Genomic DNA, 14,291 nt, shown 5'->3' with positions numbered 1-14,291 from the left:
GGGGTGGGGCGGAGAGTGTGAATATCTCAAGCAGGCTCTGTGCTGTCAGCGCAGAGCCCAGGGCAGGGCTCGATCTCACGAACCTTGAGAACATGGTCTGAGCCGAAATCCAGAGTTGGGCACTTAACCAGCTGAATCACCCAGGCGCCCCTACAACAGTTTTTTAAAAGAACACTTACAGAGTTTGGGGAGATTGTCTAGTGCTGGTTTTTTTAATATCCTTTCTACATAATTAGCAGTTCTTTTGTCAGATTTTTAATAATAAAAATAATATTTATTGAATACTTAGTATGTACCCAACGTTATAATCAGTCTTATAAAAAAAAAAAAGCGCAGTTTTAGGCGTTATATTATTTACTACTCAGAATAGCCCTATGAGGTATAGGTACTGTTATTTTCTTCCTCTTACAGATGAGGAAATTGAGGTTCAAGGCAATTTGGTAATTTAGTAATTTGGCTAGAGGTACACAACATATAGTAGAACTGTCTCTGACCCTGAAATCCAGGTCTGCCTCAAATATTCTAGCCACTTTTGATAAAAAGCTACTCCAGAACTACTTATCAGTCGTAACTATCATCTACAAGGATCAAAACCTTATGGGGAGGAAAGGTATTATAGGTAACATTTTTATGTCAGATCTTTCATTTTCTCTGCTGTATTTATAGAGTAAACTTAGCTGGATGAACTCCTAGGGATTCTAAATCTACCCCTCTCATTTTACAGATAGCAAAATGGAGTTCAGAAGAGGTTTTGACTTTCATAAGGACACAAATATTTACTATAAAAAACTGTACCATAACCTTTCAATGAATGGCTACTATGGAGTTCATTTTAATAGGATTTTATTTGTATTTTGAAGTGTTTTAAAATTACTGACTCCATGTAATAGCAACAACTTTCCTGAGTCTGTTTTAGAAGAAGGCCATTCTCTGAAAAATAAAGTCCTTTAGCAATTAGAATAACTTTTACCCTTTAGTTAACCAAATGATGGACACTTGTAGGATATCACTGTTCCTGCATATTTATACTTACAATTCCCTGAGCTTCTTAACTGTGTGTACACAGTGTGTAAGTTGATTCCAGGCCTGTGTGCCCTTAGCTTGTTCAGTCACCTTTAAGCCTGGTTGAATTATGTGATACTATTTTCAGCCTGTGGATTCCTTGGCCATAGACTCCAAGAGTGGCAGAAGCCACTGTCCTGCAACTATAAAAAGATGTTGGTGACCCATTGAAGATAGGTAGTCACTGGATTAGGCATTACTGGAGAAAATTTTCATTTTTTATTTGTTAAAAAAATTTTTTTAAATGTTTATTTTTGAGAGGGAGAGAGAGCAGGGGAGGGGTGGAGAGAGGGAGACACAGGGTTGAAGCAGGCTCCACGCTATCAGTGCAAAGCCTGACGTGGAGCTCGAACTCATGAGCTGTGAGATCATGACCTGAGCTGAAGTCAGACACTCAACTGCCTGAGCCACCCAGGCGCCCTGGAGGAAAATTTTTAAAGGAGCAAGGCTTCTGGCTATAATTGTATGTTTGTTGGCTTTGTAACATGATACCACTTTTTAATCTTAATTTCAAAATTACTTTTGTTTCCTTTTATTTTTTAAAATATTTTATTATTTATTAATCATTAAAAAAAATGTTTTTGGCGCGCTGGGTGGCTCAGTCGGTTAAGCGTCTGACTTCGGCTCAGGTCATGGTCTCGCAGTTTGTGAGTTCAAGCCCCGCATCAGGCTCTGTGCTGACAGCTCGGGGCCTGGAGCCTGCTTTGGATTCTGTATCTTCCTCTCTCTCTCTCTGCACCTCCCCCGCTTGTGCTCTGTCTCTCTCTGTCTCTCAAAAATGAATAAATGTAAAAAAAAAAAAAAAAAAAATTTTTTTTAAATAAAAAAAAATGTTTTTAGGTTTATTTATTTTGAGCGAAAGAGAAAATGCAAGCAAGGGAGGGGTAGAAGAAGAGAGAGAATCCCAAACAGCCTCTGTGCTGCCAGCGTAGAGCCAGATGTGGGGCTCGAATCCTGAAACTGTGAGGTCATGACCTGAGCTGAAACCAAGAGTTGGATACTCAACTGACTGAGCCACCCAGAAGCCCCTTTAAAGATTTTATTTTTAAGTAATTTCTGTACCCAACATGGTGCTTGAATGTACAACCTCAAGATGGAGTTGTATGCTCTGCCAGCTGAGCCAGCCAGGCATCCCACTTTTTGTTTCTTTAAATTAAAAAAGCAGTGGTACTTAGTATGTAAAAATCAGAAGATACATATAAGCAAAAGACAGTTTAGGGTTGCCTGGGTGGCTCCATTGGTTAAGCCTTTGGCTTCGGCTCAGGCCATGATCTCTTAGTTCATGAGTTTGAGCCCCACATTGGGCTGTCTGCTGTTGGCACGGAGCCCCGCTTCGGATCCTCTGTCTCCCCTCTCTCTGCCCCTCCCTTGCTCAGGTTCTTTCTCTCTCTCAAAAATCAACATTAAAAAATTTTTTAAAAGACAGTTTAAAAATACTTAACTCTTCTTAATACCTATCTTCTGGATGTTTTTCTCTACATATATGTATATATTCGCTTACATTCATATAGATAGGATCACATTATATTTTATCATCCCCCCAGCCTTCTTAGTATTATTTTTATAGCTGTCACAGTATTCTGTATGGATGTACCATACTTTCTTTTTTTTTTTTTTAATTTTTTTTTAATGTTTTATTATTTATTTTTGAGACAGAGAGAGACAGAGTATGAACAGGGGGAGGGTCAGAGAGAGAGGGAGACACAGAATCCGAAGCAGGCTCCGGGCTCTGAGCTGTCAGCACAGAGCCTGACGCGGGGCTCGAACTCGTGGACCGCGAGATCATGACCTGAGCTAAAGTCGGACGCTTAACTGATTGAGCCACGCAGGCGCCCCATGCCATACTTTCTTTAACTGTTCCCCTGTTTTTGGACCATTAATGTTTCTACCTTTTTACCATTCCAAACAGCCCATGCTGCACGTGTTGGTACCTAAGTCTTGGGTGTATATTTAATTACTTTGTTACTATAAATTCTCAGAGGTAGAATTTCTAGGTCATAGTGTGTGTCTGCTTTCAAAGGTTTTGTGACAGGTTACCAAACTGCCCTTTATAAAGGTGAATCATAGTGATGCTTCCGTTAAGAACTTGAGTGTCCATTCTATATGTTGCCACAATGAGAATGATTTTGATCTTTGAGAATGATGTCTCATTGCTTCAATTCGTAATTGTATGCTTTTAAAGTTTTGGTTGCAGATTCTAAAAGTAAGTTCCCTTATATTTGTTTTTCTTCAAAGGAACTTAAGAAGTATGGAGTGACAACTTTGGTTCGAGTTTGTGATGCTACATATGATAAAGCTCCAGTTGAAAAAGAAGGAATCCACGTTCTAGTGAGTGTGTAGTGTTTTCATTTTTCATTACGAACTACTAGTAGTACCTTTTAAACATAGCTGTTTTGAAAACTGGACATTCAGTATGCTTTTTAAGCTTATAGGAGGTACAACGTTGATAGCAGTCTTTTAAACTTTTTAGATTGGCAGTTTTGTTCATTTGTGCCCTTAAAGTCTATATATGCAAAGTATTTTCAACAAATGAAAAGCAAAATTTAATGTACACTTATTTCAAGAAAATGGAAATTTGATTTTGTTTTCTCTAGGAAATTATTGCAATATTTAGTTTTTGTTTCTAGGCTACTGTTGTGAATCTAGCTGAAAGTAATTTCCATCAGGAATTAAGTCACATGGAAATACAGTTGACCTTTGAATGTGGGGTTAGAGACACCAATCCACATACGACTTTTGACTTCCCCAAAACTTTACTAATAAGCCTACTGTTGACCAGAAGCCTTACTAATAACATCAACAGTCCATTAACACGTATTTTTGTATGTTATAGGTATCATGTACTATATTCTTACAATAAAGCTAGCTAGAGAAAAGAAAATTTCATTAAGAAAAAATAAGAGAAAATACGTTAAAGTACCGTACTCTGTTTATTGAAAACAAATCTGCATGTAAGTGGATCTGTACAGTTCAAATGCATGTTGTTTGAGGGTCAGCTGTATTCTGTCTCACTTTGCAAATACTATTTGTTATTTAATGTTTTGTGGATAACTTAGGGGAAAAAAAGGTTGGAGAAGAGGTTAAGAAGGGAGAGGGAGAAGGCATCTTGCTCTAGAGTAATCAGCATAGGTTCTGACACGTTTTGGTGGGTTTCTAACAAGCTCATGTGTGATTAGATTTATTTATGCTCAGTTTGAGCATAAAGTGCTTGGAATTATTTTAAGTTCTTCCTTAGCCCCTAAATACACTATTTCATGTATCAGAAACAGGAGCATTAGGCTATTTTCCCCTAAATAGTTGTCTAAATTGCAAGAGCATGTAATGAAATGACCTTGTAGTCTTAGGTGTCTTAGAGCTATTTGATTTGATTGTCGGAAGACACTGTGGTGTTGTAAGTATTTGGTTAGGAAAAAAGTAATAAAGAAGATATTGGTACAAGGTTATTTATTGAGAGGTACTTTTGTAGTCTTAATGCATTGGTCATCCGTGGTTGGAAAGTCAGTTGCAAAGGAAATAAATGCCTTCTTGGTAAGTCAGCTGTCTCATATCTGATCTGTAAAGTTTCCTCGCCTTCATTTTGGTGAAAACATAAAAACAAAACAACCAAGCATTAGGTTTTTTTTTTTTTTAACATTTATTTATTTTTTATTTTGTTTAAAAAATTTTTTTTAATGTTTATTTATTTATTTTTTTAATTAAAAAAAATTTTTTTTTTCAATGTTTATTTATTTTTGGGACAGAGAGAGACAGAGCTTGAACGGGGGAGGAGCAGAGAGAGAGGGAGACACAGAATCGGAAACAGGCTCCAGGCTCTGAGCCATCAGCCCAGAGCCCGATGCGGGGCTCGAACTCACGGACCACGAGATCGTGACCTGGCTGAAGTCGGACGCTTAACCGACTGCGCCACCCAGGCGCCCCAATGTTTATTTATTTTTGAGAGAAAGACAGAGTGCAAGTGGAGGAGGGGCACACAGAGACGGAGACACAGAATCTGAAGCAGGCTCCAGGCTCTGAACTGTCAGCACAGAGCCCAGCGTGGGGCTCGAACTCCTGAACTGAAGTTGGACGCTTAACCAACTGAGCCATGCAGGCGCCCTGTTTTTTTAATGCTTATTTATTTTGAGAGAGAGGGAGAAGGGAGAAGTATATGTGCACTTGAGCACAAGCTGGGGAGGGGCAGAGAGAGAGAGAGAGAGAGAGAGAGAGAGAGAGAATATCCCATGCAGGCTCCGCGCTGCCAGCACAGAGCCCCACCTGAGGCTCAGTCCCACAAACCATGAGATCAAGACCGGAGCTGAAATCAAAATTCAGGTGCTTAACCAGCTGAGCCACCCAGGTGCCCCCAAGCATTATGTTATAAAAAAAAATGTATTTTAATAGTATGGCATGGTAATAATTTCCTTGCATTCCCATTTCTAAGTGATTTTAAGGTCCTCTGGCTGTAAATCACTGCGGAATAAGTAGAAACTTGTATAAAATGTAGCCCTGTGTTAAAAAAAAAAAATTTTTTTTTTCTGAAACTAGGCTGAATACAAGTTCTTTTTTCTATGTTGTGAGTATGATCTCCAGTGGCCAGATGAGAAATCCGTTTTGACAGATGGCATGGGTCAGAAAATGAACTGTGGGTTGACCATAGTCTGTTTGAATCAGTAATGTTGGTAAACACCTTTATGAAAGAGAAATGAACTAAAGAACTTGAACTAGTTTGTAGAAGATAATGGTAGGGCTGGGATTTATGTTAGGCCCTTAAATCTAGGCTATTGTTTTGTTTTTGTTTCAAATAGCTGTGATCAGATAAAATTAAAGGTCTAATTTAAGCTTATAAAAAACCAGAACATTTAGAATTAAGCTTGGAATTTCTTTCCTTTTCCCAGACAGAGATTTTAAGTGGATCGTTAATCTACTTTTGGTAGGTGAGGAGACTTTGGAACACTTTATAAGGGCATATCCCCAAAATAAGACTTTTCAAATCCTTGACTAATGTTCTTACAAATCAGAGGCATATTGGAAAAGACTAATAATGGTAGTTTCATTTATGTCCATCAGTTTGAAGTTCAGACCATTCTAAATTATTTTAATGATTTTTTTGGTAGAGACTGCTTATATGAGTAAGTGAAGCATATTTCATATTACTGTTACTTAACTAGGCACATTTTAGGAAGTATTAGAGGAAATAAGCTCTCAACTAAGGCACTAACTTGTTTTACTGCTATTTACAGTTAAACTCTATGGTGACATTTTTAATGGCAACACTGACAGCCATTTAATAATGGGGTGTAGTTGACAAATCAAACATAATGTGTTGTCATTGCTAATGGGCTACATGAAATGTTCTAGTGGTGCCCATGAGTGTAGAATCAATTTAGTGTTTTGTCACTTTTCTCTTTTTCTTTCTCTAGTGTCTTAAAGTGTCCTTATCCAATCTCATTAGGATAATCTTATGTTTAAAAAAAATTCCCAGTGTTTTTGCATTTCTGTCCTTGAAGCTAGATGGAAGAGAGAGACTGCAAAATGTGAATTCCCTTCCCCCCTTTTTTTCTTTTTTAATAAAGTTTATTTATTTTGAGAGAGAGAGTGTGCACCATGCACGTGAACTGGACAGAGGCAGAGAGAGAGAGAATTCCAAGCAGGCTCCTCGCTGTCCAAGCAGAGCCCATTGCTGGGCTCGGTCTCATGTACCTCGAGATCACGACTTGAGCCGAAATCAAGAGTTGGACACTTAACCAGCTGAACCACCCTGGCACCCCTCCCCTCTTTCTTTAAAGCTGATTTATGTTGGTTTCTTAGGTCTTTTGCTAGGTAGAAAGGAAGATAAACCTCTGCCTGTATGATAAATGCACATGGGGTTGGTCTTAATTAAAAAGCAACCTAAAGGGCACCTGGCTGCCTCAGTCAGTAGAGCATGCAATTCTTGATCTTGAGATTGTGAGTTTCAGCTCACTTTGGGTGTAGAGATTACTTAAAAAACAAAAAACTAAAAATGCACAAATTGGCGAATATAAAGAGAAAGGGATACTTAAGAAAAAGTTCTCCATTTGCTCAGGACCCTATCATCTGGTACTGTGCTTGTTAAATGGGATATGTATAATTTAGGCAGAACTTTTAAAAATATTTGCTACTTGGCTTTTTTTTTTTTTTAATATATAAGCACAAAGATGGTAGTATATTTCTGTTACGATATGCCAACTACTGGTGATTTCTTGAGAGTCTTCCTCTAAAGGAAAGACATCATAACTTAGAGCTATTTCAGGGGATAATCCTCAAAATATTTGTACAGGTCAGATGGTATTCTTTGCCAGAGTGGACATTTACATCATACTGACAGGTGTTTATCCTCTCTTACTTTGTCTCGGTTTTATAGTTTTCTCTATTATGTCTAATTACTGCTTTATTCAGATAAAATATTTGAGGAACACTGGTTTCTCATCACTCTGATAAAAGATCTCCATAAGATAAAATTAGATGTTTACAGTGCTGACTTCATGTATTTGAGAAGGAATTTTGGTCTTGGATCATTTTTCAATAGTGATCAGAATTGCAGTATTAAGAATAGGTATATAATGGGGTGCCTGGGTGGCGCAGTCGGTTAAGCGTCCGACTTCAGCCAGGTCACGATCTCGCAGTCCATGAGTTCGAGCCCCGCGTCGGGCTCTGGGCTGATGGCTCGGAGCCTGGAGCCTGTTTCCGATTCTGTGTCTCCCTCTCTCTCTGCCCCTCCCCCGTTCATGCTCTGTCTCTCTCTGTCCCAAAAATAAATAAATGTTGAAAAAAAAAAAATTAAAAAAAAAAAAAAAAAGAATAGGTATATAAAGTACAGTTAGTTCACTTAAATCCCCGCTGTGTACTATGCAGCTATTCTGCATTAGATATTATCCTGGAGAAAATAACAATTTAATGTAAAAGATCTTTCCTTTCCAGGATTGGCCATTTGATGATGGAGCACCACCCCCTAATCAGATAGTAGACGATTGGCTGAACCTGTTAAAAACCAAATTTCGTGAAGAGCCAGGTTGCTGTGTTGCAGTGCATTGTGTTGCAGGATTGGGAAGGTAAGCTCTTCCTTTTTGTCTGTGAATTCATTATCAAAAACTTCACTTTGGTAGAAATTTGTATTTATGACACTAAATATTAAATTGCCTGAAAGAAAAGGAAATGAGAGCAAAAACTGGTGTAGATTTCTTGAGACAGCTTTTTGTGTTTCATTGGTTGTCTGATTCTAATGCCATAATAGGTTTAGTAGATGATCACTCAGAAATTGTTTTGAAACTGATTCAATGTAATTATCTTATTTGAGTTAAAAAAAATATGGTCTTGGGGCGCCTGGGAGGCGCAGTCTGTTAAGCGTCCGACTTCAGCTCAGGTCACGATCTCGCGGTCCGTGAGTTCGAGCCCCGCGTCAGGCTCTGGGCTGATGGCTCAGAGCCTGGAGCCTGTTTCCAATTCTGTGTCTCCCTCTCTCTCTGCCCCTTCCCCGTTCATGCTCTGTCTCTCTCTGTCCCAAAAATAAATAAACGTTGAAAAAAAAAAATTAAAAAAAAAAATATGGTCTTAATTCAGTATTTTTTTTCCTTCTCCTTATTTCACATATTCAATTTTTTTTTTAATTTTTTTTTTTCAACGTTTTTTATTTATTTTTGGGACAGAGAGAAACAGAGCATGAACGGGGGAGGGGCAGAGAGAGAGGGAGACACAGAATTGGAAACAGGCTCCAGGCTCCGAGCCATCAGCCCAGAGCCTGACGCGGGGCTCGAACTCACGGACCGCGAGATCGTGACCTGGCTGAAGTCGGACGCTTAACCGACTGCGCCACCCAGGCGCCCCTCACATATTCAATTTTTAAAAAAATATTTATTCGTTTTTGAGAGAGTGTGAGTGGTGAGTAGCAGAGAGAGAGGGAGACACAGAATCTGAAGCAGGCTCCATGAGCTGCCAGCACAGAGCCTGATGCTGGGCTCGAACTCATGGACCGTGAAATGATGACCTGAGCTGAAGTCGGATGCCTAACTGACTGAGCCACCCAGGCGCCCCCTTATTTCACATATTCAAAGGTTTAGGTCTTTGAAATAGGCAACAAAATGAAAATAATTTTAGATTTTGAAGAATCTACATGGGGTTAATTTTGGATTGAGATGAATGGGAAGTTAATAGGTGGAGAGAAGATGGCTGAACTTCAAACTCCTGAAAGGAGATGTAGAGAGAATGAAAATGATGTTGATGTCAAAGCCTTTTTCCTGGAGCACTGTGTGGAATGGTGCCGCAACACTCTCATCGGCAGCAGATTAAATGCCAGTTTATGACGTGCACTTTGACTCAGAACATTAGTGCAGGCTGCTGTTGCCTCAAGGTGGTGGTGACTCAGGCTGTTACCTCTGCTTAGCCCTTTTGTTTGCTGTTTTCCTTTTTTTTCATATCAGTGTCTTACAGTTTCTTCTTCAGGGTCAGAAGCTTCAGTCTTTATTCTGAGGGTGAAGGTAGTGTTCTAACTGGACTTGGCAGTTTTGTAACTAGTACCTATTCTAGCAGGTAGTCCAAAGTTGGTGCCAGGTAGTAGATTTTTTTTTTCTTGTTGCAATTTTGTATATATATAGTTTTTAATTTTTTTTTAATTTTATTTTTTCAAATTTACATCCACATTAGTTAGCATATAGTGCAACAGTGATTTCAGGAGTAGATTTCCTTAGTGCCCCTTACCCATTTAGCCCACCCCCCCCACGCCCCTCCAGTAACCCTTTGTTTGTTCTCCATATTTATGAGTCTCTTCTGTTTTGTCCCCCTCCCTGTTTTTATATTATTTTTGTTTCCCTTGCCTTATGTTCATCTCTTTTGTCTCTTAAAGTCTTCATGAGTGGAGTCATATGATATTTGTCTTTCTCTGACTGGCTAATTTCACTTAGCATAATACCCTCCGGTTCCAGCCACGTAGTTGCAAATGGCAAGATTTCATTCTTTTTGATTGCTGAGTAATACTCCATTGTCTATATATACCACATCTTCTTTATCCATTCATCCATCGATGGACATTTGGGCTCTTTCCATACTTTGGCTATTGTTGATAGTGCGCCTATAAACATAGGGGGTGCATGTGTCCCTTCGAAACAGCACACCTGTATCCCGTGGATAAATGCCTAGTAGTGCAATTGCTGGGTTGTAGGGTAGTTCTATTTTTAGTTTTTTGAGGAATCTCCATGCTGTTTTCCCGAGTGGCTGTACCAGCTTGCGGTCCCAGGTAGTAGACATTTTCAAACATCATTTCCCTTGTTAGATTTTTTTTGTGTGTATTATTTTATTGTTAAGGAGTCTGCTTCTGTGACTGTCATGAAGCCCAAGCTGGGTTCACAGTAACGAGTCCTGGAGGTAACTATATCTCACTCTGGACTCTCTGATCAGGATCCAGTCTTCTGTCTCTCCCTCAGCTGAAAACACAGACTCCCTAGGCCCCAATCCCTGCCTTCCCATTCCTGGAAGATGCCAAATCCAACTATGTAGGAGGCTTTTTCAGAGGAGACAACTTTGTCTTCCCAGAAGACTAACCCTCTCCTTTGCTTTATGAGGCAGATAGCATCTCCAAACCAAGGACAGGTTGGGACCTGCTCAGGCCTCAACGTCCCTTGTTAGATGTTAAAAAAAAAAAAAAAAAAAAAAAAAAAAAAAAAGATACTTATATAGAAAACTGTTTGTAAATACCAATTTTCTGACACTCTCGTAGCTCACAGAAAGGATTTTGTTGAAGAAATGTAGCACCTTTTTAGTATTTGTTGAGGAAATGATATTAAAATGGATTTGTAATGAAAATTCTGAGATGCTTAGTATGGATGACACACTTGTTCACTTATTTTGCTACAGTACTGGTTAAAGGCCAATGAAGAATTTTTGATGACATATAATGTGAAAATTTGAGATCTAATGTGATGGTGCTTTAAATAAAGATCTCTTAACGAGGTGTAGAATTTAGTGCTTTACTAAAAGTGGGTAACACCATAGACCTTATCATGATACAGACATTTGTATAAGGAAAATAGCAGCTATTTTAGTACACGGAAAAAAAGGGAAGCTCAAACTTCATGTTGTTTTGGTAATATGTAATCCTGGGTTAAAAAAAAAAATCCTTCAATTCCAAAGACTTGTGGATATTTACAGATGCGTTTCTCTCTATAGGGCACCCGTGCTGGTTGCACTTGCTTTGATTGAATGTGGAATGAAGTATGAAGATGCAGTTCAGTTTATAAGACAGTGAGTAGGAAGTTTTATGTTCAGAAACACATAAAGCAAGACCATACAAGAAGAAGGAATTACGGAAAGTACCCTTTTGTAGTATGGAGTAACTTGTTGGTTTAAAATACTGTTTGATCGAAGAAATCAAAAGTGATAAACTTGTAATAGTACTGTTGGCTCCCACATTTAAAGATTTTTTTAAGTTAGGTGGCAAATTTGGATGCTAAAGAATCTGTCCAATATGACTTGAATATCTAGGAATCTTTAAAATGAATAGGTAGTAGAGCCTCAGAGATCGAGTGACTCTTTTAGTGGATGTCCAAAACACCTTCCAATTGCAACTATGACCAAGAGGCAAGGAAGAATCTATAGAGGAGCAGTTAATCACTTAAGAATCTTAAGTGACCTGTTCAGGCACAAAATCGGGATGGTAGTGCCCAGACAGAATCTTGGCATCAGTCTGGAATAATGGGCCATGTTATTTTGTTGTCCAGAATTCTTTGGCAGTTAATACCTTGTCCTTTCCCTTTCAGCCTTTTCTTAAAAAAAAAAAAAAGAAAAGAAAAAGAAAAAGAAAAGAAAAGACTGTGACAAGAGGTCATGAAATGTATGGTAGCAGCTCTAGGAAGGTGGCATATTTCAAGGAATGCCATCTGTGCCTGCTGCTTCATTTAATACTTGGTCATTCATCAGCCCCTTCTCTTAAGAAGTGATACTGTACAAGGAATATTCTGGTTTTCACAGCGTGAAGTTAGAAAAGCCTTAGGCCATAAATAATGCATTTCAGTGAATCAGATAGTTTTTTTACATGATAAAGTTTGTCATTCTTGTATTTTCAGAAAAAGAAGGGGAGCATTCAATTCCAAACAGCTGCTTTACCTGGAGAAATACCGACCTAAGATGCGATTGCGTGTCAGAGACACCAATGGGCACTGCTGTGTTCAGTAGAAAGAAGTGTAAACGAAGGCTGACTTGATTGTGCATTTAGAGGGAACTCTTGGTACCTGGAAATGTGAATCTGGAATCTTAACTGTGTCACCAAAGTAGCGATGGATTCAGTACTCCTCAACCACTCTCCTAATGATTGGAAAAAAGCAAAAAAGAAATCCCTCTATAACATGAATAAAATGTTTAAGAAAAGAAAAAAAAGAAAGAAAAAAGGGATTAATTCAGTGAAGGATGAGTTTGCTCCTAATTGTTGGAGTTTGAATTTCTGTCAGAATTGAATTATATCAAAATCCCCTGTCTTTTTTAACTTTTCAAACTAGGTCTCTAAGGAAAACCAGCAGAACATTAGCCTGTGCAGAACCATCTGTTTGGGGAGCACACTTTTCCATTATGCTTGGCACATAGGTCTCCCTGTTGTGGGACTTTCTTTCTTTCTTTTTCTTTTTGGTGGTGGTGGGCGTATATTTTTCTCTTCTCTTCTTTCCCCATCCCCCCCACCCCCCACCCCCGACACAAGTTGTAGATGGAATAGGAGAAGCCCTTGTTGCTGTAGACGTGTGTGCAGTCTGGCAGCCTTAAGCCCACCTGGGCACTTTTAGAAAAAACAAACAAACAAACAAAAAAACCAACAAAAAAAAAGAAACAAAACACACACACACACACACACACACACACACACACACACACACACACACACACAAAAGCAGTGGCATATATATTATATGATCCAGGTGGTTTTTAGTCTTTACTGATGATGGGGTGTTCATGTTAGTTTCTTTTCTTGAAAACCCTATTCAACATTAGGCAACGTAGCCAAGAGCCTTTTGTTTTGGTTTTGTTTTGGTAAATTAGTGGGGAAATGGCATTTTAAAAAGAGTCTTTCTTCTCAGAGAACTTAGCTGAGAGTCGAATTCTTCTCTTTTCCAACCAATGAAGCTAAGTAGGTATCCCAGAAACTTTTGCTTTCTGAAGGGGAGCGCTCCAGGCCATCACTAAAGGTGTGTCCAGGCGGAGAGTTAGCATACTTTGTACATCACCGAAAATTGTGGGTCGTAGCATTACTCTGATTTTCTGTCTCATGTTATCAGAGAATGCCGATAGTTTGAAGTTTTTATTCAGGATTTACTCGTACTATGAATTTTTGAGAATGGTGGAAGGAGTTAACAGCAAAGATGGGGTATTTTGGACTCGAGAAATGCCTGTGATGCATATTTTCCAAACTGCCCCCTCTATGTACAGTTAAGTTTAACCACTGATTGCCTTGTTATTTTCTTACTAGGTTCTTTATGAGATTAAAAAAAAATTGCTGGTTCAAAACCAACAATGCCTAGTGAGTATGTGTCCACAGGCCATCCAGGGTGGCAGAGAGACCTAAAGCAACCCAGTGAATAGCAAAGGGACTGTGTTGTTGATGAAGTGGTATAGTATCAGTTTTACAGATTCTTTGCTGGGTTCGTTGTGCTGATCTAGAGAAGCTGTTTTTCTGCTCTTCTGCAGAAAGCAGTCGTGACCGGGCTGCACTCACAAAGCAAGTTGAAGGACACCATCCGGGGCTCTTGCACCCTTCATCTGAACATTACTTAATAGTGCTCTGCTGCTAAGGATTTGAATAAAGGCTTAGGGTCATCTTGTCTTGCTGGAATTTGCTATGCAGAGCCATAAACTTCCCATTTTTTTTAGGATCAGCTAGGCCAGTAGGAATGGACCGGGACCTTGTCTCACACTGATGATACCTCAGACGTTGGCTGGCTATGTGAACTGCCTATTTCCTGTGCCGGAGTTGTTCTGATTTTTAACTAAATGAAAGTATGTAGGTTCTCTCCTCCCCCATCCCTGAAAACAAAACAAAATAATGCTTTTTGAAATTGTTTCTAGAATTTTAAAGTGAAAAATGATGGTACTCTCCAAAATTCTTTATTTCAGAACATTACAATAGATTCCATTAACGTAGGTTCAAGATCAAAACAGCATACCATCTAAACTCAGACTGTCTGTTGACTCCAAGGGTTTTGATCAATACAATAACAAACTTTTTCCCTTTGACATGCTCTGATTTTTGTTGTTTGTGG

The 14,291-nt window shown here is 38.9% G+C and overlaps 1 protein-coding gene across 1 annotated transcript in view; it reads left to right on the top strand.

Annotated features, from left to right (window-relative positions):
- PTP4A2 (protein tyrosine phosphatase 4A2) overlaps positions 1 to 12,875 on the top strand; it is a 30,284-nt gene extending 17,409 nt beyond the window's left edge. The window contains exons 3-6 of the mRNA XM_040467742.1: positions 3,298 to 3,390; positions 7,981 to 8,111; positions 11,218 to 11,292; positions 12,114 to 12,875. Of these exons, the coding sequence (XP_040323676.1) occupies positions 3,298 to 3,390; positions 7,981 to 8,111; positions 11,218 to 11,292; positions 12,114 to 12,222 (408 nt within the window). The 3' untranslated portion in view covers positions 12,223 to 12,875. The remainder of the gene's footprint in view (positions 1 to 3,297; positions 3,391 to 7,980; positions 8,112 to 11,217; positions 11,293 to 12,113) is intronic.
- Positions 12,876 to 14,291: the final 1,416 nt, after the last annotated feature.

The sequence above is a fragment of the Herpailurus yagouaroundi genome, unplaced genomic scaffold (genome assembly GCF_014898765.1).
Source record: "Herpailurus yagouaroundi ecotype Mexico unplaced genomic scaffold, PumYag 77, whole genome shotgun sequence".
In the NCBI taxonomy this organism is placed as follows: Eukaryota; Metazoa; Chordata; class Mammalia; order Carnivora; family Felidae; genus Herpailurus; species Herpailurus yagouaroundi.
This window is presented reverse-complemented; position numbering and strand designations above follow the sequence as displayed.